The following is a 26,737-nucleotide window of genomic DNA, read 5'->3' as shown; positions in this document are numbered from 1 at the left end:
TGAGCAGACAATTCAGTGGAAAGGGGCATTTCCTTGGGGGCTATGGCCTGAACCCAATATATATGGACGTTCTGGCAAAGCTTACCCTCTCTCTGTCCTGCGTCTGACTTCTCATCCTCTGACCTCCAGTTCTTGACACGTGAGCCAGCAGCCTGCCTCTGACCTGCAGATTTTGGGATTCGCCAGCTTCCAAAGCTCCATGAGCGAGCAGCTTGCCATCTGACCTGCCAATTTTGGGTTCAGCAGCCCTTGCAACCATGTGAGTCAGGAGAAGCCTCCAGCCTGATGTTTGACCCATGGACTTGGGATTTGCCAGCCTCCACGATTGCATGAGCCATTTCCTTGAAATAAATCTCTCCATCTATGAGTGTGTATATTCATATACATACATGTAGAGGTATGTACATCATATGCATACATACGTGTGTGTGTATATATATGTGTATATACACACACAGCCTTTGCCATTGAGTTGATTCTGACTAATTGCAACCTTATAGGACAGAGTAGAACTGCCACATAGTCATTTCCAAGAAGCGACTATTGGACTTAAACTGCCGACCTGTTGGTTGGCAGCCAAGTTCTTAACCATTACACCATCAGGGCTCCGTATATATGTGTGTATGTATAGAGAGAGAAAGAGAGAGAACCCAGCCTAAGACAACCCATGATGGAAGGATTTCAGCAGAGCTTCCAGACTAAGACAGACTAGGAAGGAAAGCCTGGTAATTTACTTCTGAAAATCAGCCATTGAAAACCCTGTGGATCACAACAGAACATTGTCCGATACATTGCTGGAAGATGAGCCCCCTAGGTTGGAAGGTACTCAGAATACACAGCAGCTGAAACAATGGACTTGCACATACCAATCATCGTGAAGAGGGGCAGGACCAGGCAATGAGTCATTCTGTTGTACATGGAGTTACCGTGAATTGAAGCCAATTTGACACCAACTAACAACAACGGCAGTATAGTTATTTTATTATTTTACTTAGATTAGCTTCTTATGTAACTGCCTGTAACTATACTTGTATTTTTCTTATAAAATATGTTCATTACACATATACATGTTAAGACCTAATGGTAAGGAGACTTCTGGTTAAACATGGTATACACTGAGCACATAATTTTTCTCCACTTAATCCAGAAACCTCATTAAGATGACAGTGAAAAAATAAAAAAGGTGTAAGCCCATAAAGGTAACGCAAACAGGAAACGAGGTCACCACTGAAAGATACAAACAAAACTTAGGAATGTCACTGAATTGTACATGTGGAAATTACTGAATTGGTGTATATTCTCAACAGCAAAAATAAAATAAATTATAAAAAAATTTTAGGAAAGCATAGTACTGTTACATGCTACAATATGAATGAACCGTGAGACATTATACAAGTGAAAGAAATCAAACACACAAGGCCATATATTGATACCATTTCAATGACATATCCAGGATGGGCAAATCCAAAGAGACAGAAAGTTGATCAGTGACTGCTGGGGGATAGAAAACCAAAAAACAAAACCCAGTGCCGTCGAGTCGATTCCGACTCATAGCGACCCTATAGGACAGGGTAGAACTGCCCCTTAGAGTTTCCAAGGAGCGCCTGGCGGATTCGAACTGCCGACCCTTTGGTTAGCAGCTGTAGTACTTAACCACTACGCCACCAGAGTTTCCCTGGAGGATAGAGGAAGGGGGAAATTGGGCCCCACTGCTAACAGTTTGGGGTTTCTCTTTTTGAGAGATGGAGATGTTCTGGAATTAGTGGCGATGGTTTTACAACATAGTGAATGTACTAAAATTCTGAGTACACTAATTGTACACTTTAAAATGCTGAATTTTATGTGAATTAATGTTTCAGTAAAAAAATAAAGAGAAATGTACTAGGAACAAATTCTAAGCAATAGTATAGATCAAAGTAGTAAATCTAGAGCAGTTTCCTGTTTATAAAGGGATTAGATGGGCTCGGCAATATTAATTGGCGCTCTCCTCAGATCAAAACTAGTTGGATGTGATTTCTGTGTTCAGATACGATGTATGATACTTTCCCCTTTTGGGCATGTAAATTGGTCAACTGAAATGCGATTTTTGGATAGTGAGTTTGCATCTAGGTTACACAGCTTTGTGTGTGTGTGTGTGTGTGCACGCACACCTAGATCATAAGTGTATTTCCATCTAAGAAAGGATCCCCTGATTCTCTAGCCCCTTACCCTCTTTTATTTTTACCCTAGTACTTATCACTAGAATTTAGGTTCCTTGAGGGATGGAGCTTTTAGTTCTCACCTCTATTTCAATGCTTATAAAAATGCATGGCATACAGTAGGAATGTTAAAAATATTTTAATGAAATCAGAGAAAATGTTTAATAAGCATATCTAATTTAACAATAGTACAAAATCCACACACGTTTGAGAGTTCCACTGTACTATGCATAAATTTTAAGATCAGCCATCTGGTATGGTACTTACAGAAGCTTAATGATATATAATAAAAGATTAATAGACAATATGGGAAAAACGCCTATAAATCTAAAATCTACAAATTTTACCTGTCATCTATACATGCCATTCTTGTGATGTTTTCAGAAGATAGGTAACTTTAGCTACCAGCTCACCCTTTAAAAGAGGATTAGACTTTCCCGTATGAAAGAACTAACCCAGTGTCGTCGAGTCGACTCTGACTCATAGCAACCCTATAGGTAAACCCCAGGATATTGGCCCTGGTCCTGAAGGGTGCTCGCTGTGCCGTGGCTGTTGGCCCTGGTCCTGAAGGGTGCTCGCTGTGCTGTGGCTGTTGGCCCTGGTCCTGAAGGGTGTTCGCTTTGCTGTGGCTTGGCCAACTGAACTCACACAATCAGGTCACTGCACCTAATTTCTCTTCTTATGGGAAATACTTAACTTTGTAATAAACCTTATTAAGAGGACATTAGTGCTACTGAAGGTAACTCAGAAAAAGCGTGTATTACTATTTTCTCTTCCTGATTTATTTGTTCACAATCCACTAGAATTCTTCTGATTGTAAGTTCCGTGACACTTAGAGTCTTGGCCTTCTCTTTGGTTACTTGCCTGCTCAGTTCAGGGTACTTCGATCTAAAAGAGACAAAAGTATATCTCACCCCTCTGTCAGTGGAAGCTTGTGTGTTGCTATGATGAACAGGTTTCTGTGGAGCTTCCAGTCTAAGACATACTAGGAAGAAAAGCCTGGTGGTCTCCTTCCAAAATTCAGCCAATGAAAACCCTATGGATCACAGTGGACCAGTCTGCAACTGATCATGAGGATGATGCAGGACTGGGCAGTTTCATTCCGTTGCGTGTGGTATCTCCATGAGCAGGGCACTAACAACCACCACCTTAATGTTGGCAGATATTTACAAACTAGGGGAAACGAGCTTCCCTTTAATGCTTATGAAGGAGACGCCACCATGGTAATGTCGGATTTAGTTCTAATAGGCTTCTTGTATATGGTGGTTAAGAGTATCAAATGCCAAGTGAAGACTGACTTTGCTGTTAATTTGATCTACCTATACCGCTGCTGTTGAGTCGATTCCAACTTACAGTGACCCTATAAGACACAGCAGAACTGCCCCATATGGTTTCCAAGGAGCGGCTGGTGGATTTGAACTGCCAACCCTTTGGTTAGCAGCCAAGCTCTTAACCAGTGCGCCACCAGGACTACAGTACCAAAAATTATTATTTTACATAGTTTCCTTGGGGAAAAAATTTAGAGTTTGAAATATTTTTGTGATTGCCAAATGGAAACCATTCTCAGTTTTAAGAAAAGTTGTTTTCTACCCACATTTCATCAGTAACTCATAAATGTAATTCTTACTAAAGAAAGAAGTAAAAATAGCCAAAAATTGGTAGCCAGAAACCCAATAACAACATAGTTACTTTATTCATACATCAAAGGACTAGTCATGAAACACTTCTTAAGAATGCCTAAAAAGAATGATTCCCTAAGTCTTTAAAACACTGAGAATAAAATTCTCATGAAACTTCCCAGAGAATGTTACTTTTACTGTTCCTAGCATATATAACTAAAACTGAGAATTAATTTTTTAATTTATGATATATATAAAATAAGCACACATATTTGTGCCACAGAGTCATCCCATTTTGGCCACCAACTCTATGAAAAATCTACTTTATAATGAATTCATCTTAAAGATACATGATGCTTTTGTTTTCAAAATGCATGTGTTTATTCAATAAAGCAACAGGCCGTTTACCGTATAGTAAAAACCACAGTTTCTTCCTGATTAATTTGTTAAAAAAAAAACCTTGAGATGTATTTGAAAAATATTATTTTGATTTAAAATGCAAGAGAGTGATTCAGACATTGCTGTTTTAGTCTGTTGGGTATTTCAGAAAATACCTTTATTTGATGTACTCCATTAATAAGATATTAACCTTGGTTATTCCACTCATGTCCAGTGACACCTTGTGCTAGCTGGAAAATGTCCAGTGAAACAGATGGGCCTAGCCAACCGAACGATTCAGATGCTGTCCAACCCCCAGGTGATGGGAATTTCAAAAAGGGTTTGGCCCTTCACTATAAAAATACTTTGCCCATTCCCACTCTTTCCATCAAGAAAAGACAATCATGCTAGAAAGTAACAAAAATGTTGATAATTTTAACACTTACAAATTATCAAAATTGTAAATCATTCGAATACAGGTAAATGCGTCTCACTCCTTTCACCCCTACGTGGTAGAATAGTGAAATGCCACTGCAGGCCATGAACCAAAATGAGTAACGTCAATTCATCCTGTCAAGGAGGACCAATAATTGCTGGTTTGTAATCATGAATGGGAGTCTTTTATCCAGAGGTTTTTCAGTAGAAATTTTCAGGAATATTTTAGCAGAGAAAAACTAAGCAAAAGGTTTGAGATAGCATGGCGTTATAAAGACTAGTCCTGTCAGTTTTGGCCACAATGTTTGCTCATTTTTTGTGTATTTGTTTTGGCATCCCATTTATGGTTCTTCTATTTGGTATAGTCTTAACTGCTGTCTTCCATTTGTGTTGTTAGGAAGTTGGGATTTGTTTAAAACTACTGTTTCTTGTAATTCTCTACTGAATGGCTCCACAATTTCCACTCCAGTTCTGCCTAGTATGGCATTTTTATATAATCCTTTACTAACAGTAATCGTAGAAAAAGGAACCAGTACAAAAACTGGGATGTATATTTTCCGTTGCCAAGTTTGATACTATTCCTTAGGGTTTAGAGGTAGCCAAAGGTTAAAGTTAAGTTTCTCTTTTTTTGCCAGAGAAATAAAATCTATTCTCTCAAAATAATTTTGAAAATTCTTTGCTGGTCTTTGGAATGTTTTCAAATAAACCTTTTTCTCTTCCTCCCTCCCCCGCCTGCCTTCCTGAATCACCTGTCTTATCAGAGCTATTTTGAATCCTGGAACATTTTGGGGAGGGTAAGTAAGCCCATGTCTATAATTGTTTGTAATTTGGGGATGGGTGTCCAAAAGTGGTTCTTTTAAAAATGAAATGCCTTGAATCAAATAAATTCTATTAATATTTACTACTTTAGACTCGAAAATTACACCTTGCTTTGTACATACTGTAACAAGTTTGAAACAATAATTACACAATAGAACAAAAGAAATGTATTTTAAAACTACATTTGCATAAAACCATGGCCATCGAGTCAATTCTGACTCATAGGGTCGATTTGAGTTGGAATTGACTTGATGACAACGGGTTTATCCAAATATAGCTTTAAAAATACGTTTCTTTTGTTCTGCTTTAATTAACACAAATATAAATGCTAAATGGAGTTTTAAATTTCCAAGAATCATAAGTATAAAATGTTTTAAATGTTTAAATAGTTCTCTGCTCTTCTCTGTTGTGTATAGTTTTGTTCCTTGGGCATATGGGGATCTTGCTCATTGTAACAAAGTCTGTGAGATTGTTATATTTTTCTCTTAAAGTACTGTAGAGATTACTCAGTAGAGCTGTGTGTTATACCCAGTAGATTATAATGTGTAAATCTAATTCAATATCTTTGGGTTCAATCAAATTATACTGCTAACATTTCAAATAGTGGCAATTCTGTTTCTTCACTGAGGAAAATTCTAGAAGAAAAAATATAAAAAGGGGAAAATGAGAACTATGCAAAATATCAAAAGCCAAGATTACAACATCAAGTTTTCCTGAGTTTTCTTTTTATAATTTCCCTTATTCCAAATACCTCCACGTTGGGGTCACGTTAGAATCAACATGGAGGCCATTATACAAATCAAATACCATTCCAGAATTGGTATCCCATATGTAATGCATTCCAAAAGCAAGGAATGGGAGCAGTCCACACCTGGTGCAGGCAGTGAGGTGTGCACTGACTGTAGAGAATTTAAAAATGACCAAACCCACAATAAGTTAGTCTGACTTTTATTAGCAGCAGCAATGCTAAACAATGGTTGTGATAAAACAGTCCTTCCTATTGGGCAGGGGCTCCCACCACCCCATCCTTTGTATACTTCTGCCCATGTGAGCTCAAAAAGACTACATACCCAATGCATTTGAGATAATTACTGCAAAATTATTTCATCCTCACCTTTATTTTCAGTTTTTATAAACATAAATGTAGAAGAATGTGTTATCATTACTAAGGCAGCCTACAGCCTGTTACAACTTTAAATGTAAATATACATAATACATATTTTTTAAATCTAGTGGAAATGAGAGAGGAATTGTGGACATCAGTGACCTTCTACTTGAACTTTCAGATACTGGTACCACCAGTGTTTTAAAAAGTGACGTATATGTATGTGCTTAAGAAAATAACTAAAAGGGTAGAAACATGTCATACTTGAATATAATGTATAAGAATTTGGCTATACTCCCCCAGGGTAGTGGGAGCAAAGAAAGGATAAAGAAAGAAAACGGAGACACGAATCTGCTGAACAGTAGCTCTCTGTTCCCCCAGGCCTCCCATGGTGTAAGCATCTTGTAGCACCATGACTCTAAAGTTACATTAATTTTTCAGACAACATAACCCCCAAGTAAAAGCTACTGCATCATCTGTACTTTTATGGACAATTTAAAAACATTTCAAGGGTAAGTTTTACTTTGTGTTTACTATAGAACTGAACCCCCACTAAGGGTTTGACTACAGTGTAATTTAATTCATTCTACGACTTAGTAGAAGACCTTCTTTTTTTCCTTCTAAGACACCCATTGTCAAACATTCATCCCTTTATCGACCCGGACTAATAGAAAACAAGGCAATGACTAGTGGCAATAAAGTCCACATTACTGAAGATCATATGTATTTTTGCTGATTGCTTTGACTCTGAGTTTGTGAAGATATGAAGAACTGAGGGAACCCCAAAAAATACATTAACAAAAGAAAAATATTTAAGCATAAAAGCACCTTCGTTAACGTTCTCACCACCTGTGATTCCCATACCTACAGAATTCTACAGCTCTGTCGTCTGTAACACTCTAGAGTTCTGGAGGGAAGCAGTACTTTACAGAAGCAAGTATTTTTCCTTTCAAATGCTGTTACAGGTGGAGAGAAAAAACATCATAAACAAAAAAAGAAAAGTACAAAACATTTTATATACATGCAAAAAAGCAAACACAGTGACAAAATGTTTAGACTAAGTAAGGACAGCATGTGAAAAAGAATAATATCTATAATTAGTATACGTAAAGAAATAATTTGACTTGCCTTGGGGGAGGTATCCTGTTCTTACCTTTGTGAGGGCACTGACTAAACCAGAATGCCCTTTTAGAATATGTAATTCAGCACATTATTTATATTGCATGTGTTTGCGTATGGGTATGAAATCTTAGCCTATGAAGGATATATATATATTCAACCAAAAGGAAGAAGAAATAGTACCTTTGCTATTTAAAACCCAGTTCATATTTATTAAATGTGATCATTGTTGGTTTGATATAAATTTTGTTTTGTTAGTGAATTGGTTTTTAGTAAATGTGTTTATATTTCTACAAGTAAAACAATTATTTGTCAATTTCCTGGGCAAACAGGATTCCAGTGTCAGAATAGATTCTTTTATGAATATTTTCTAATCAAGGCATAGCATATTACTTACGCTTAGAAGCAATTTACAAATAGAACCTTCATTAATAAATGTGTATTTATTAATAAATAATTGCTGTACTTTGTTGAAAGCACTGGCCTTTTGCTATGCTGTATATATAAACATATACGTATATATCATATATCATACAAACCAAAGGTCAAAAGCAGAAAGAGGAAAACTAGCTGAAAACCAGTATCTGACCTCAAAGAGTTCCTATTAAAAGTAAAATTTCCAAGTGAGTTTTCAAATTACTTGTTTGAAACTTAGGAAACAGTTTTTTATTAGGCCAGTGTTACAAAGTGTGGTTCAGTTCCCAGGTAAGTCCATAATTTAAACCCATTTAAATGACAATTTAAATGAATTTTAGTACCATGCTTAATAGACACAAAAACTATTCACCAATTTAGAAGTTCATTTATTTTGTTTTCCTATAAGAACTAGGTTTTAGCAGTGAGGTGAGAACCCTACTCCTCAGGGGCTAGAAGTTATAAAAAGGAAGCCTTAAGTCTGAGCACAGGGCGATAGTTTGGGTCTTAGGTAAGACAGTCAGGGTCAACAGCAGTAGAGGAAAGGGCAAAAGAAAAATCCAGGAGCAGCATTAGATAAGAAAATAGGCATTCAGCAAGGAAGCGGGTGACTGGTTGAGTAGGCATCCATTGATCAGAGTGGCTTTGTTACTCCCGCACCCACACGTTAATTAGTTTAAGAAACTCAGCTTTGGCTTACAAATGAAAGTGTGGAAAAATAACCAAGTAATACCTCAGTTTTGAAGGTCATTATAATAGGATGTTACCTGTGATCAAAAAATAAGAAGAAAAAGCACAAATTGTATTTGGTGAGCAAATCAATGTTCAGTTCTTAATTCCAAACTAACATGTGCATTATATAATAAGATTTAGATTAAAAAAAAAAACTTTAAGGAAAATTTTAGCAAAAATTCCATCACATATTTACAGCTCCAAAGTAGTTCAGCCTGCCTGTTTGCAAAGGGACCACAGTGACTAAGCAGGCTGTAGAGGAAAATCTCAGATTTTAATCCATCCACTTATTAGCTAAAGACCCTCTAGCTAGATTTCAAGTTCCACGGGTGTACTCCACGTAACCAAATCATGTCACCACCAGCGTTCATTCCTTGAACTGTTAGACTGCTTTAATGTTATTCTAAAATTATTTCCCTGTTCCACTGAATCGCATCCATTTCCCTCAATTTTAGTAGCATAATAGATATGTTGAGTAGGTAGGGCAGGAGAGATGAAAACTTATATTCCATAATATTAGCAAGCAAACAGTATAACATAAATAAAAAGTAATTCTTGAAAAAAGGCAAATACCAGGTTTAAAAAGACTGGGCACACAACTTCTGTGGGCTCCGAAGAACTTAAATTAACCTTAATCCAAAAACCTAGCGAGTTGCCTTAGCCCACAGACTGCATTTGGGCACAGATTTTCAGCTGTGCCAAAGGACATGCAGCCGGTGACTCTCCCTGATACAGCAGTAGTTGGTTATCTCCTTGTAAAAAATAACAAAAATATATTTGAGAGTAAGAGTAATGTAACTATACATTTGATGGATTATTCTACTCTTAGCAGCTCTGTTCTTCAAGTAACGCCTGAAAAAAAATTTTAATCAATCTTATAAATGGAAACATTTAAATGTTATCAATTATTGGAAAAGGCGTTCCTTTAGTTATTATGGAAATATAAACAAAAACTCCCCAAATACACCATGGAAGACGAACACATCTACAGTATGCAAAAGGCTTAGGGGTTCCTTCCTTCCTTTCTTTATCCTGAGGGAAGAACCAGTCAGCTTAAGCTTTAATTTTTAACAGATTAGAAAAAGGAATCTTTTTACGTATCTACCAAGTTAGAAATGCTGTTATTAAGTACTTAAGTTTTTAAGTCACTCGGTTTCCTAGATAGTTCAAGGGAATCAGCAGTCATCGATCCAACCCCAGCTCCAAGACTGGAGCGGCGTAAGGAGAGTTCCAAGGCAGAAATCTGACGTAACTCTTTGCGACACAACTTTACAGGCGTGACTCCATGAAGTTGTCCCACATTTCCCACTGACTGAATTTGGGGTGATGGTCGACAGTGAGATTTTGTAAACTGATTTTCATCTATTTCTATTTTATCATCATTGCTTAACAAATGCCCACTAGTGGGTGCTAGAGAGCTATGAATTGGAGGGAATTCTGAGCCCTCTTCCCAAAGCTTCTGAGGATTTGGTTGTGTCCTTAAACTGCTTGCTGAACTGTCTATTTCTTTTTCTTTCCCACTTAATTTCATATTTTCAGTTCCAGATGTCCATTTTAATTCTTCCAAAAGCATGCCTGCTTCTTCTGGGTTCAGGACTCCATCTCCAGCATCATGATCTAAAAATAACACAAAAAACAAAAATATTAGCAATTCTTTCCTCAAAATTAGGTATTTTAACCATAATACTCTAATATAACTTCATTATTATCCCTCAAGATAAATGATGTCTTTTATCTTCTTTTGTTAAATGATTTCTTTTAGGCCAACAGAAGTGTGAATATGAATTATTCTAATTTCACTTTTAGGCATCTTGCCTGTGAATAATTCAGAACTTTAATTCATGGACAAAGGTGAAAAAGTCTTCTAGGGATTTTGGTACTCCCTGGAAACAAAGGGGTGCCTTTCCACACCTGTCCTGGGTTTGCCACTGGTAAATCACATTTCAAATCCTGGCCGAGCGAAGCCAGCACTGCTCCTCTCGTCTCCAGGGAACCTTGTGGGACTTGGCAGAACAGGAGTCAAAACCTGGTCTTGAGTGGCACTCCCGGCATGACAGCAAGGTTCTGCTGTCCTAATGCACACCAGGGTGTGCGCCACAACTTCCACCATCCAAATGGAGGTGAGAGCATATACCCCTTCACTGAGTGATTAGTGTGAAGAGATCAAAGCTTGGGGTCCTCATGTAATAGAATCATCTAAATATCAAGGACAAAAGCTTGCTTAAGTGAAAGTCCATACAGGTACTAGGCCTAATAAGATGAAAAATGCTAACTTTAACATGTTGCCATGTGCTGAGTAAACTGCTAGTTCTGCAAAGACTGCAGAATTTAAAACAGAGATTGCACATTGGCAGACCCAGCCAAATCTGGTCCACAGCCTTGTTTTACAATGTTAATTATTTGACCCAAAATTTAAAAATTGGAAAGATTCATATAAGAAAATGTATTTCTGGCTTTTCTAGAAAAACCAGATGAGCCAACAGTACTGGGCCCCCATTCCTGCATGGCAACCAGCAGCTACAGCAGAACAGCCACTGCCCACTTGAACAGCTGACTGCTTTCCCAGCTCCTTTAGGCATTTTAGTTTATGACCTCTAGCCCTAAAACAAAACCGTTTTTCTAGTGTTTTGAATTCTCTCAAAAATAAAAACCTGGACTAGCAAATGACACAGATCCTCACATGGAACTACAGCTGACACTCACTAAGTTGGCCATAGACAACGGCTCCCCAACTTTGCTGCACATTAATTAGAGTCACCTGGAAGCTTTTAAAACTCTTGACGCCAAGTCACAGTGCCTGGGGGAGGGGAGCCAGGCATCTTACTTTCTAAAGATCAGATGTGAAAGAGCAGACATGGGCTCTTTGGAGAGGCTCACATCCATGGAGTATGAGCCCACTTAGGTTCTTCAAATAGAGAAAGTTTCCCTCTTCCAGGGATCTCTGTTCTAGCTGGTGAACTTCAGGAAGTCAAACAGAACTGTGCTGAAGGGGCCTCTGCCTGCACCACATGGGCAGCTTCTGAGATTTCTCCCTCCTCATGGTGAAAGGTACTTGGGCCTATAAGGGCTGAGTTAAACAACTGTCCTGCTGATTTCTTCATTCCCATTTTCCCCCAGAAAACTGCGGCAGCTTTTGTGAAGGAGCCCCTATTAAGAACTCCTAGCTAATTAACTATAGACTTTTAAGTTTAAATTAAATTACATTCTATATCACTTAATAGTTCAGATAGTATGCATAAAGAGAGGTTCATGGCCTCTTTTTTATATTTGTATTAAATCTGTTTTATATGTGTGTATGCACATACACATTTCATGTAAACAACAACAACAAATGTGCAGACTAGTCTTGCATCTGTTGTCTGAAGAGGAACATAACGGGCATCACAATCTAGACGCAATCAGGGAGGCTAACAGCCCAGGACCATGTGACATGTGCTATAAACAAACAAATGTAGCAAGTGCCCAGGCACCTGGGGAGGAGGAAACCTCTGGCCTGATTCATACAGGATGAAAAGAGTACGCCCGGTAGGAAAGGAGAGGAGGCAGAGGGCAGACAAAAGAAACATCCTGCACAGAGATGCAGAGCAGTTTAAAAAGACCTGGTCTGGTCCTCAGATGTAACTGGAACCTGGGATAGTGGGAAGGGAAATAAAAGGAAGGTAGGACACCAGAATATGGAAAGGTAGTATTGTTTAATGAGAAAAAACACTACTAGTTTTGTGTTTGTAGATTTAAATTCTAATTCTGGCTCTACGTCTAACTATATTCATAGTGCAGAATATTAGTACAGGTCCCTGGGCTTTTTCTTGGTCATCTTAAAAATAAGAAAATTGTTTTTAAGGATTTAAAGGATTTTTCAGCTATGAGTATATGTACTTTACATAAATATATTTAACTAGGCATCTTTTATCATAAGACAGATTTTAAACTAATTATGGGCCTTAATTATTACTATTCTACTAGTAACAGTAATTCTACTACTAGATAATAGATCATCCTAATAGTAATAGTAATTCTGCTAGAATAGTAACTGTTATATTATTCAGTCACAAAATCTAAGAATTCTTTCTCCTCAAAAATCATGAACCTGAACCATTAGATTCTATTCTCATTTATTTGCTTTAAGTGATGGAGAACACCACCAACAAAAAATGGCAAAAAAAAAAAAAACTGTAGAAAGACTGGTCTTCATTAAGGCCATTCAAAAGCAACCGAAATATTAATAAACCTAAAAAATTGGGGTGCAAACTAGCAAGGGCATGAATTTTTCTGGTGTTAATTAAATCAGAGTCATGGAAGTGCTTTTCAGTGATATTAGGGAAAAACTCCTGTGAGATCCCAACATAACAGTCATATAGGATAAAACGGACTAAGCAAATTTGAGCCCTAGTTATGGCTGAAGAGTTGCTCTCCTATCCAGGGAAGACAATCTGACAATACTCCTTTAAAAGTCATGGACCTGAACCACTACAATTTATTCTGGCCCTGGTGACACAGTGGTTAAAAGTTCAGTTGCTAACCAAAAAAAGGTCAGCAGTTCAAATCCACCAGCACTCCTTGGAAGCCCTATGGGGCAGTTCTGCTCTGTCCTATAGGGTGCCTTAAGTAATGGAAAGCAGCTAAGAGAATGGAAGTGACTTTCATCTAAGTAGGTAGGTGGTATGTGGCCACAGGAAGCACTAACTCCAAATGTGTGACATCAGTAAGTCTAATAAATTATATTTATGTTGTCCATCAACAGATGGCACTCAGTTGTAAAAGATAAAATGTAACAAAAAACTGACATACTTTTTTATCAGAGAAAATGCATATAATCAATCTTTTGTTTCCGTTTTTGTTGTGACTGCTAGGAAGCTCAGGTCCACATTTAACTTTACTAATCTAAGGTTCTGATATATTTTCCTCTGTGTAATAAAAGTAGATATAATTTACTGAGTTCCTACTATGCTCTATATGGGGACTTTATATTACCTCATTTATCTCTTTTGGATTTATTTATTTATTTTCTAATTTTTATTGTGCTTTAAGTAAAAGTTTACAAATCAAGTCAGTCTCTCACACAAAAACTTATATACACCTTGCTACATACTCCCAACTGCTCTTGGATTTATTTCTTTATCTGTTTTAATTATTGCATGTTTTTTTTATAAGCTGCATAGATATTTTTGGAAGTACAGAGGTTGTACATTTAAAAAAGAAGTGTTAATATATAATTTAAAATTCAATCATTCATCAAATATTTAGTGAATTTCTAGGCCCTGTGCTGGATGTTTTTAACTATATTATTTCATTTATTCCACACGCAGACCTTCCTGGTAGATGGTACTGTACTTCCCCATTTTACAACTGAAGAAACAGACTAGAGAAAGATGAATAAAAGAAGTTGGGATTCTAACTCAGATCTCCTGTCTCTAGTAAACTCACATATAGTTTTTATGATTTAAACTGATTCCAGGATAGGGTTTTAAATATTTAAAAAAGTAGACAGACTGCAGGTCAATACTGACTGATTTAATCCTCACAAAATGTGTTAGAAAACAGAAGCAACAAGGACATGACCAAGAAGTGACCAAGACAATGCAGCCAAAAGATTTTTCTGCTATTTGAAAATGCTAGAAATATTCAAAGAAGATAAATACAAATCTGGTAGGGAGAAAATGAAAGGATTACATAAAAAACCGATTAACTGAATAACCAAGAATACGTTACATATTAGCTAGGATACTGATGATTTATGCATATAAGCTATTTTAGCGAACTCAGAATTTGCTATATTTAAATTTTGTTATTCAAATAAACCTTGTTTAAGGTCATTATATTAGAGTAGCATTTTGAGGTAGGATATAATACAAGTTATATCCCTAACATGATTGCAACTATATATTTTTTAAAGCATGGGGAAAACACTGAAAAGAATTATGCTAAAATGCTAATTGTGGATAGGATTATGGGTGATTTTTTTCCTTGCCTTTTTTTCTGTATTTTCAAAATTTTCTATAATGACTGTATATTACTTTTTATAGCCAGAATAAAACTATTGAATATGTACGTAGGTGGAATAGCAAATTAGGTATTCCATTAGCTATCTCCCATTCTAGGGAAACCGGGTCAGCATGACGAGCCACACTAAGTGTCTTACGTTCTGATGGTGCCAGCTGCCGCCGAATCGCTTCCCCTATCAGTTCCTTCAGTTTCTTCTTAAGATCCCTGCTGGTTTTCTTATAGAAATAAAGATCTTTTTCCAGCTCCTGGATTTTACCTTCATAGGTTTTTAAAGTTTCCACAATGCCTTCCCCATCTTGCTCTATAAAACAGAAATTCACATTTAAAATCACTTTTAAATAAATGACTCAAAATTATGTTCTAACATGACATCCAGACTGTTTTTAAAGGGTCAGAAGTATGTTACACACATCTGCTACTTGAATGGACTGGCAGCTACAATTTGGAATCTTCTGCCTGTAAACTTTTTCAAAGATTGAGACCTTTGTCTCCTTCCCCTCCCCATCCCCTATCAACCACCATGTTTTCATGATTCATAAGCACTATCTGCAGTAGCCACTAACTAGATTTATCATTAGGAGAGCAGAAGTAAGGTGCTTTCTATAAAACATTGACATTTTTGGAACTCTGTCCATCAGTTGCATTTATATCAGGAACTCTGGTTATATGTAAAGTTGTAATTCTAGGGTTTATAGGCCCAAGAAATACACAGCCCAAAACAAAAAACACAGAAAAGACAAAAACAAAAACCTGTCAAAAAGAAGCTAGAAAGATTAAATTAATAGGGAGCATAGGTAAATTTCTAGTTTGTGCCACAGTATAACTCAAGTTATATTATTACTGTCTAAAACTTTCCCCATTGGGTTATGTTCTATAACAGTAAAGCCCAATTTACTGACCTTTAGAAAATACGTACCTTGGAACAGCTCTGTCCTACTGGCATATTTATAAAATGGTACTACTGGTTTGTAATTGTGTTAGAACTGGCTGTTTTGCAAAATTATATTTATGTATATTTGTATATTTTAAATCAACTTACCTTGTTTTAAAAATACCTAAAATTATGGGCATCATAAATCAGAATCTCCATAAAGTATATTGTATAAATGAACTTAATTTTATCTCCCACATCCCATCAAAATTAGAAAAATTCATAAACTGTTAATATTTTCAGCTGTAGCATTGTTAATGAAAAACTTGTATAGCCATAGAAATGAATGCTTTTTAAAAATGCTCTCATTTAACTATGGCATGAGCTCTTATGGGACAATGCCAATCACTTTCAAAATACATAAAAACTCAATTAAAACATCACTTTTGGAGACTAAAATAAGACAGAGCTAAAATAAGGTAAGGAGAGCATGTTGGAGCGCAGTGATACATGCAGGGACATATATTTATCAAGGAAACGTTGTCATTAGACAACTGGTTGCTGATTAACTGGTCATAGGATGAACTTAGAGGCAAACTGCGTTGACACAGAAATTCATGTATCTTCCAATTTTCTGCTTACTCATGTTGCTTCTTCCAGATCCCTTTTAACCCATTTCCAGCTATAAATTCATGAGAATTGGGACTAAGCAGCCTGGATTGAAGCAGTAACGGTATTACCTGATAGTGATTTTGTTGCCATGGCAACTGTTCATCTATTGGCCATGTGCCCAGGTAATGTGATGCCTGATTGTTGAGACAGCTCTCTTTCTACATCAGGGTTGATGGCTTAACCACTGTAGGTGCCCATCAGTAGTAATTTTGACCTACGATAACTTTATGCATAAAATTTATAATCAGCTAAAAATTACAATAAGAACAACAATCTAGAAATCAGAGCCTAATGCTTTAATTTTGTGGATGGAAAATAAATACCACAGTACTATATCCCTAAGGGAAAATTTTCAACTGTACACTGAAAAGCCAGAAAAAAAATCCCATATTTTCATATAAAAATTAGGGCAACTGTTTGTGTGTGTGTACTGGGGGCAGGCAGAAGAGATAGCACTTTGAGCATAAACACACCCTGCGTGCAAGTCTACTATCCTAAAACGTGGTAACCAAAACATGTATAAGTAGTAAGTACTTCTACAGGTTGGGGTTCTGAATGTCAGTTCTGCCCTGTCTTCCTTCCTCAGTACCTCAGCTATACACCACCTTTATAAAACTGAGAAAACGGAAGTTACCTTTCAAATGCTCTAAGAGCAACTGCATCTTTTGCTCGTGTTCCTTTTGCTGGAGGGTGAGCCTCCGGTCACACTGCAGTTTCAGATGTTCGAGTGCGGATTCCAACTCACGAACCACATTATCCTGTTCCAGCACCTTCGTCTTCATGTCTTCCTTCTGTAACTGTAGTTTCCGTTCAGCTTCTCGCAAATTAACCACCTAGAAAATACATTTTTAACCTTTTAAGAGGTGTCTTAGATAGCCTGATGTAATAGATGGCTACATACAAACAGATGAACTTCCTTAATCACTGTGGTATCAGCAGTTACTGCAAAGGGACTGGGTCCCTGGGCAAATGCTCTGTAACATGCCAATAAAGTGACAGCCTTTTGAATTTGTTGGGACTCTGAACTGGTAAAACGTCATTTTAAATATGATGTTGTTCTAATAACTACCCCTCCTTAGTTTCTTAGACATGATCTGTAGTTTATATTTTATATTTCTATAACTCTGTTTCTCTAGGCTAAGGGTAAGAACGAGAAACTAAAGACTATTGTAATATCTAGATAATTCCTAGCTTTACCCCAAAATACACATTATAAACAAGTGACAGAATATTCTTTAACTATAAATCCCCCCCAAACAGAGTTCAATGTCAGATCATGGATTTAGTTTCACTGGGTTCTTTTCTGCACTGATAGGAAAACACTTCAGACAATGGCTTGTGTCACAGACCTCATTAATAATCTAATGACCTTTTCTCTAGAAAAATATTTGTTTCTACAGGGGATTCTTAGGGCCCAGAGAACCCATTGAGCTTGGCCTGGGTGTCTCTTTGGGTTAAGAACCCTTGCTTCAAGAACACCACAAAGAGTTATTCTCCCTCAAAGCTGGGGATAGCACTCCACTGTTTCCTGCCCTCCAAACAATCAGTGACAGGACACCCTTCTCACCGGTAACAACAGAGGACGATTATCAGTGACAATGATTACTTGAGAGGAGGGCTGTGCATAACTTTTGCATTAATTTTTTTCATCTTTATTTCACTTATTTAACAGAATTAGAATTTTATTGAAAAAAACTCAGTTTTATTTTTCATACATTGTCCAATATTCCCTTAAAATGAATATACTTTTCAGAGAGAAGAATTATCTAGTCATTTAACTCTTCATAATATTTATCTTAAGAGGAGAAGACATTAGAGAAAATATGAATATATTTCTTCAATGCTATGAAACACCTCGGGATTAATAAGTTGTTAAATTGGTTTAAAATTTTAATTGTTATTAAGCAAATTTGGGTTAATGCTAAAATCTATTACTTTCTTTGCCATGGATGTTACCACTTCGTCTCCATTTCAACTCACAAGTAATGGTGAGAAAGTAATGGTACTGCTGCGCTGCAGACCCTCCCATCTAGCAACGAAGGAAAGGGAACCAATACCTGGAGGGCCCTTTGATTTTTCATGAATGCTAACTAGCAACATCCAAATCAAGAAAATATCTAGAAATAATGACCAAGAAATATAACTTAAATTCTTTGGTTTTTACAAATATTTCAAAAAATCCATTTGAGAGCCCCCCCAACTTTAAGAACCCTGAAAAAACTAAATTAATGGAAACGGAACAACTAGAATAGAAATAATGAGCATATTCATGCATTGTGAAGAATGTAACCAATGTCACTGAACAACTTGTGTAGAAATTGTTCAATGGGAAACTAAGCTGCTGTGTAAACCTTCGCCGAAAACACACAAAAAAATCATTAAAAAAAGAACCCCACAAAGTTGGGCCTACATATTTGGATAATCACAAAGCTTTCCAATGGCAACATACAGTACTGGAAAGAGAACTCAGGGTTAAATGTGTAGTTATACCATCAAATCTTGGAGCCTTTCAATTTCTTTAAAAATTCACAATGTGGGATATAAAACATCTTGATCTCTCTTTTTAAGAAAACAGCCTGTCCCTCCAAAACAAACCTTATTGAAATATCTGAAAAGAATCGCTCTGATCTCAACAGGATTCAGGCAAATTAGTTTTTCCAAGACATTTGCTTCACTGTGAGAGAGGTTTTGGAACGAAGCTCTAAGCGAGTTCTGGCGACTCTGGATACTTTCATTCTTGTATTCAATCGCAGCTTCCAAAGCTTCAATTCCTTCTTCGAGTTGGAAAAGAACATGTTCTTCCTAGATATAATACAATAGAAATCACTCACTTTAATTATAGTATAACTTGGACTTTATCATATATGCAAATCTCACTAATGCTATTTAAGTGTAATGGACATTACTGTTCTCTTATCTGCTTAATTAAAAAAAAGTTTATTCAGTGCTTCCTATGCTTTATAAATGCACTGTTTGTAAACAGGTGTGTGGTTGTGTGTGTGTGTGTGTGTGTGCATATAAAATATACAATCTCATTGAATCCTCACAGTAAACCTTCTGTAGTAAAATGGAGGAGGCAGAAGCTTAGATGGTTATGAAATACACCAAAGTCACATAGCAAATGCTAAACACATCTAATCTAAAGAATACTCTTGAACAAAGGCTCACACATTTGGCAGTATTGTCATATATCTCCCTTCTATAGCTCCTAAAGTTCGTATTATATGTCAGTATTATCACTGGTGAGATGTGAACCCCCCCACCTCCCGCCGGCATCAAGGATCCCACCCTGCTAGGAGAGAAAGAAGAAATAGATTTAGAACAAGTTATTAAGAACTGGTAATCGGAGAAGAGGCTCTGGGGGGAAAAAACCCAAGTATGGCATTAAAAAAAAAAAGTGAGTATTAACAGACATGATTTCATAAGATTCCTATGAAATGTCACTACAGGCATTCAAAATGGTGACAGCATAACATTTTTTCACATACCACAGAAGATTTCCTTAGCAGAAAGAAAAATCGGAGGAATTCCTGCCACAGAAAAGCTAGAAGTTCTTTGAACTATCCAAATAACATGGTATTTTGGAGAACCCGATTTTCTGGTAAGAAATTATTTCCAGCTTGGTCACATAACTTGAGACTTGGATATGTTTCAGTACACCTATATTGGTTGCTGAGGTCACCTAGACTTTAAGTTCCTTGAGGGACGATTGTCTTATCCATGTTCATAACCTTATTGCCTAGCCCAGTATATGAGTTTGAACTGAACAAATGTCTGCTGAATAAATTAATGAAGGAAAAGAATAGTTTGTATATCCTTGATTACATGACCCAAATATTTCTTTCCACTCTTTCCCCCAGCAAACCAAAGGAAAATAATGTTAATATTTCTGATCTACCTGAAGAATAGAGTGACTTCCAGAACTCCTTTTCTGGAAATTTAAGGAAAAGGTATGTGGGAAGGGTTCAATAGTACTTATTTTAAAAGGCATTTTATAAAATCTCCTGAAAGAACCATTAAAAAAAAAAAAAATTTCAACAGCCATTCTCTTTCTCTGTACAATCACTTAACCATCAAGAACTTGAAGACTTGATAATCACTCCATAAAGAACAAAATAATATTCATCTTAAGAAAAAAATTTAAATCCTGAAAGGGTCTTAGGTAAATGGATAAGAGGAACCACAAAATAAAAGTGAATTATGCAAAAAACATATTTGACTTTGAATGTACACTGTGACTATATTTTACAAAAAGAAAAAAATGTGGAAACAGTTTGGCTTTATACACAGCTGAGAAGAATTTGGTCTTAACTTACTGACTATAGTTTGGAACCTAAGCTAAGGAAGTACTGAGAATTTATAAGACACTGTGACCACAGAACCCTGGGGAGAGCCCCATTCCATTGAGGCTTCAGCATATAAATGTTTGTGGTTCCCTCTATCCAGCAGGAAGTGTAGGTTGACAAGAAGAGTGTTAGGTGGCAATGGCAAAGAGTCACAGAATGTAAAATGTGCCACAACACAAACCATAGATTATCAAGAGTTGGCTCTATGTGTTTTATTATAAAGCATTGCTTTTCAGACTTCAGTGTGCACTGAGGATCTTGTTAAAATCCAGATTCTGATTCTGCAGGTCTGCGTGGGTCCTGAGACTGCACTTCTCACAAGCTCCCAGGTGATGCTGTCGCTGCCGGGCCGAAGACCGCACTCTGAGTAACAAGGACCTAAAGCAATGGCTGCAAACTTTTTGATCACACATCCTCGTGAGTAAAAAACAAAAGCAAGCTTTTGAGCAAGTACTCCATATATGTATATTTCTTTATAAGTTATACGTATATCCTAATTATAAAACATAAAAATTAGAATTTTAGAAGATGAAATAAACACACATGTAAATTCTTATATTCCTGTACGTGACTTACCAGGCAACTGCTCTGTATAACTAGAAAAACAGAGTTAAAGTATCTCTCTTTAGTTTCTAGGTCTTAGAGAAAAGGCGGTAATTTGTCTATATTAAATTGTTGGGGAGCAGGGGCGGGGGTCTGGGGAACATGGTTTGAGGGGACTTCTAAGTCAATTGGCAAAATAATTCTGTTATGAAAACATTCTGCATCCCACTTTGAAATGTGGCGTCTGGGGTCTTAAATGCTAACAAGCGGCCATCTAAGATGCATCAATTGGTCTCAACCCACCTGGAGCAAAGGAAAATGAAGAACACCAAGGTCACACGACAACTAAGAGCCCAAGAGACAGAAGGGGCCACATGACCCAGAGACCTACATCATCCTGAGACCAGAAGAACTAGTTGGTGCCCGGCCACAATCGATGACTGCCCTGACAGGGAGCACAACAGAGAACTCCTGAGGGAACAGGAGATCAGTGGGATGCAGACCCCAAATTCTCATAAAAAGACCATACTTAATGGTCTGACTGAGACTAGAGGAATCCCGGCGGCCATGCTCCCCAGACCTTCTGTCGGCACAGGACAGGAACCATCCCCGAAGACAACTCATCAGACATGAAAGGGATGGGTCAGCGGGTGGGAGAGAGATGCTGATGAAGAGTGAGCTAATTATATCAGGTGGACACTTGAGAGTGTGTTGGCAACTCTTGTCTGGAGGGGGGATGGGAGGATAGAGAGAGAGGGAAGCTGGCAAAATTGTCACGAAAGGAGAGACTGAAAGGGCTGACTCAATGGGGAAGAGCAAGTGGGAGTACAGAGAAAGATGTATGTAAACTTATATATGACAGACTGATTGGATTTGTAAACGTTTACTTGAAGCTTAATGAAAGTTAATAAAAAAAAAAAAAATTGTTGGGTAATTCCCTACTAGCAGAGTGGTCTGAAATCTTTTACCAACGCTCCCCATAAAGTAGTGCAATTAGGAAAATATTTTAATTTATGTTGTAAAGAGAAAATAATTCTAAGCAAGTTTAAAGAAATCAAAACAGCAAGATGTTCCCCCTAGATTTTACTGATGTCTTGTGTCACGTTAGACTCTTATGCTGCAATCATCTACTATTGGCAGATCTATTGAGGAACAGTAATCTTGGCTTTTAAAAAATCGTGCAAGCAGAGCCCACTTCAGAGCTACACTGAGAACTAACCATGTGGAGAGGGGTGCATAGGAGCTCGCTATGAATAAATGGAACCCCATCAACGGCAGGAGCCTCATCAGTGCCCCAAACCAACCCTCAGTGGCTACAAAATAGGTATCAGGTATCGTGCTATTACTATCACCACAAACTCCCAAACAATGTTGTTAGTTATAGAATCCCACGTGAAGTAGAAACTTAAATGCTCTTTGATAATAAGGGACCCTCTATTCTGCAAATGTAATTTGCTCATTCCCATTTCTATTTTTTTATTTATATGGCTTTTTAAACGATGTTCTACCTAAATGAGCTTTTTTCTTTTATCTGCCAGTATATACCATGTTATTCATAATCCAGCTCAAGACTCCAACCCACTGGAGGCTTCTATGATGAATATTACCTCCGAATGGTCACTGAATTGCTTTCTATAAATACTGAAATAAGTACAACTTTATTACATTATTGGTAACTTGCTTTTTTATGTTTTTCAGGGTTTAGGGTTTTCTTATGTTTCTGCCTCTTCTCCCCAGATACAGTATGATTTTTCAAGGGAAGAATAATGCTTTCAGTTTTTTGTTTCTTCCATAAGACCTAGTCACAGTCCTGGGCAGGCAGGAATTCCTTAAATATATACAAGTCTTAGGCTCAAATCTACAAGCTTGGAGCTCCAATTTAACAGCCTCGGGAGGACAGCCTGCCTCTGTGAGCCCCTGCACCACTACCCAAGTTAAGTTACAGAACAGGACAGTGGAGGCTTATCACGGTCCTTCAGCTGCCACTTAGTCCCCAGTCAAGTTAGTCCTCGATGCCTTTCGCCAACTCAGTAAGCATAATTTCATTTCATGCTGTCCTTCTTTCTGTTCCTTCTTAACCAGCCTCCACAACTTCTCTCACTTGCTCCGGTCTGAAACACCACGAGATTCAGTCAGGTGTACGATGGCCAGCTACCCAGCTTCTCTTAGTAATTTCCCCTTGCTTTCGATAATGACATCAACAATAAACCTCTGCAGAGAAAACTCAGGCATAAAAATTCACCTTTGTCTGACAGTAACACACAGGTATTTTTGCCAACTGAGTTAAAATTCTGAAAAAAAGACAAAGTCTGGTGCAATTCAATAGCCAATAAACGAATCTTTTACATAACCGTTTTTTTAAAAGGTGAGAGGAGCTATATACTCCCCTAAATGAAAAATATTTACAACTAGAAGGTATTTCATCAGGATTTGAATTCTGTGTCTATTGGCTGGACAGGGTATGGAACACGATCCCCAACACTGGGACTTTCTCAATCAAGATTCCATGAAAGAATGAGCCCTTAATGCCCCAGGCATCCACGGCATGTACTGAATTACCTAGTATCATTTAAGAAGGTACACAGAGAGAAGTGAGGTGTCATCCTTAGAAGAACTGAGAAAACAGTCCCTCCAATCATTTTCTGTGTTCTGTGATTTCAGATGAGAAACCGTGGTTGAGAAAGGCCACACTCAAGGAGAGTATCAGTCCCCCAACCCCTGGCAGTGCCAGGAAGAGGCCATGTCCATGGACCTCTGTGTGAGGACATCACAAGTCAGGTATGTTTTACTGGCACCAAACAGGTGCCAGGAGAACTCATGACATTGGAAGAAGTCTCAGTGAAACAAAGTTTAGCAGACTGCTGACTTTTATGTTTACGTGACAAAGACCAAGGAAATCATCCAAGTGATCCGTCATACAGCACTTCCAGTTCCAAAGAATACTGACTTACTTCAGGCGACAACACTCTACCATTTTTAAGTTTCTCATCCACACTGTTTCTTCGTCTCTGTAACTGGTCCTTTTCCTTCTGGAGGGCTTGAACTTGTTCAGAAATCTCAATTTTCTCCTCAGCTGTGCTGCTCTGGAGCTGCACACTTTTTTCAGACAACTCTTGGTCCAACAAGTTTAGGCGAGTCGATATTCTCAAACTATCTTTGTTTAAGGCCTAAAAAGACAAACCCACCAGATACCCTGAGAAAAGTTACTAGAAAACCAGACAGTATATAAATTAGGGAACACATAGAGAAAATTACCAAATGAATATATTTTTAGCTTCTACATTATTGTTTTCACCCATGGAATTTTTTTTTTATTTGGTTCATTTTCTAAAATCTTAAGTTGAACATCTTTGAAAAAAATGTAAGTTCAAACTATGAATTTACTATCAATTATTGCCTTGGCCATGCTAGACCACACAGCATAGGTTTTTCATTATTTTCTAAATTGAACTCTTCCTTGGCCTTTAAAATTCCCTAGAGGTTGAAATTTGGTTTGTTGTTTTGACCCATCATTTGTTTCCATTTTTATCTCATTCTGGTCTGGAAATATGGCCAGTTAGATTTATTGACATCTTCATTATTTCCCAATTTAAGATCATTTTTTTAGAATTTACTTTTGTCAAAGTAATTGCATGTATATACTACTAAAAGGTGTGTCACAAAAAACAACAGTCCCCTAACCCACACTTGAGTCCCATTCCCCAGAAATCACTTCCTAGTTATTTCTTACAGTTTTTATGTCCATGTTTCTTAATAACTATCAATTTTAGATACTGTCCTATTGCCTGTTTATTATGGAAGTTAAGGATTTAGCATTCTCATACCTCCTCTTCTCTATTTCTCCTTCTTTCCCCTCCTTCCATTTTCCCAATATGTTACATGCAACTATTAGTTAAATCAATATTCAGTTAATTATGACTATATGAATATTATTCATAGCTGAACTATCAAAAAAAAATTCCACATTATTTTTTCACTTGATCAAACTCATCAGGAAATCTTCTCATTCCATTTTTTTTTTCTAGAAACATTTTGCCTAAGCCACCATCCTCCTGCTCCAGACTAAACTTATCTGGGACGTCCCTTTGGTATTATCCTGGAAATTTCCATGCTGAATCACCTTTTCAGGATTCCCAGTCTTTCTTTTCCAGACGTATGCCCGCATTTTTGTGGAGTGCATCCTGAGACAAGCTAGAGGGGAAATAATTTTTTTTTTTTTCGGCCCCAAAATGTCCTTATTCTATCCTACATTGGATTGAGAGTTTGGCTAAGAAAAGAATTCTTGATTGGAAATCATTTATTCATGAGTTTGAAGATTGCTTTTAACTTATAATGAGAAAGGTTGAGAAGTCCAATGCCATTTTGATTCTTGAGATTTGTACGGGTCTTTTCTATGTAGAAGCTTTAGAATCTTTTTTTTTTTTTCCTCAGTATACTCAAACTTCACAGTGATGTGCTTTGGGCACTCATTTTGCTGGGCCCTTGATGGGCTATTTCAGTCTAGAGTCTCACGTGTTCAAGTGTCTGGGAAGTTTCTTATATTATGTCTTGATGATATCCTGGGTTTTCTCTGTTGTATCTTTCTGGAATTCTGATTACTTGGATGTTGAGCTTCCTGGATTTACCTGCCAATTTTCTTTCTCCTATTTCTATTGATTCATCTTTTTATATACTTCCTGGAATAATTCCTCAGTTTTATCCTCCAACCCCTTTAATTTTCAAAAGTTCATTCATATTTTTAACATGCAACTCTTATTTTATGGAAAGACTATTATCTTTTACCACACTGAGGATATTAACTTTTTTCTGCCACTTGCTCTATCTTTAATTTCTCTGAGCTCCATTCTTCTTTTGTTTTGTTTGGTCTCTGTCTTTAAAGTTAGTGGCATTCCTCAACCGTCCGTTCGCATTTGAGAGTCACACTTAAGAAAGATGATAAAAAGCTGTGTGTGGGACTGAGATTTGTCAACAGTGGGCTTTACCACCGACCATGTCGGGGATCCAGCCACTTAGTTTTTAAGTATTTCTAACTCTTTTCTCAGAGGTTGTTTAGGAGAACTATCTCCTGCTGAGAAGTATAAGGCTGGCTGTCAGCATTCTGGGATCCAGGTACCAAAACCAAACCCAGTGCCTTTGAGTTGATTCCGACTCATAGTGACCCTATAGGACAGAGTAGAACTGCCCCATAGAGTTTCCAAGGAGTGCCTGGCAGATTCGAACTGCCGTTCCTTTGGTTAGCAGCTGTAGCACTTAACCGCTATGCCACCAGGGTTTCTGGGATCCAGGTAGGGATCAGGAAATAGACACCTCAGAGTTCATATGTAGACTTTTACTCATTCTTGTTTGTAATATTTTCGCTTACCCCTACCCTCTGCTATGTCTCATTCGATTCTTCATAAAATAAATCATCTTGTCCCAGAATGAGAAAAAGATAATTTCCTGACCATGCCCTGTTTTCATCCTTATGGCTCACCGTTGTCTTC

The 26,737-nt window shown here is 37.3% G+C and overlaps 1 protein-coding gene across 6 annotated transcripts in view; it reads right to left on the bottom strand.

Annotated features, from left to right (window-relative positions):
* Positions 1–2,331: 2,331 nt before the first annotated feature.
* Positions 2,332–26,737, bottom strand: part of KIF27 (kinesin family member 27) — an 81,957-nt gene continuing 57,551 nt past the window's right edge. For 3 of the 6 annotated variants that reach the window (XM_003407798.4, XM_064291188.1, XM_023544721.2), the window contains 5 exons: positions 24,206–24,421; positions 18,961–19,167; positions 17,000–17,198; positions 14,959–15,123; positions 6,130–10,436 (listed from right to left, as the gene is read on the bottom strand). In XM_003407798.4, coding sequence (XP_003407846.1) covers positions 9,952–10,436; positions 14,959–15,123; positions 17,000–17,198; positions 18,961–19,167; positions 24,206–24,421 — 1,272 coding nt within the window. In that variant the 3' untranslated portion in view covers positions 6,130–9,951. Of the gene's footprint in view, positions 6,085–6,121; positions 10,437–14,958; positions 15,124–16,999; positions 17,199–18,960; positions 19,168–24,205; positions 24,422–26,737 lie in introns of those variants that run through there. The other 3 variants (XR_010322956.1, XR_010322955.1, XM_023544722.2) reach the window with 3 other exon arrangements.

This window comes from Loxodonta africana, chromosome 9 (genome assembly GCF_030014295.1).
Source record: "Loxodonta africana isolate mLoxAfr1 chromosome 9, mLoxAfr1.hap2, whole genome shotgun sequence".
Lineage (NCBI taxonomy): Eukaryota > Metazoa > Chordata > Mammalia > Proboscidea > Elephantidae > Loxodonta > Loxodonta africana.
Note: the sequence above shows the minus strand (reverse complement) of the source record. Positions and strands in the feature narration are given on the sequence as shown.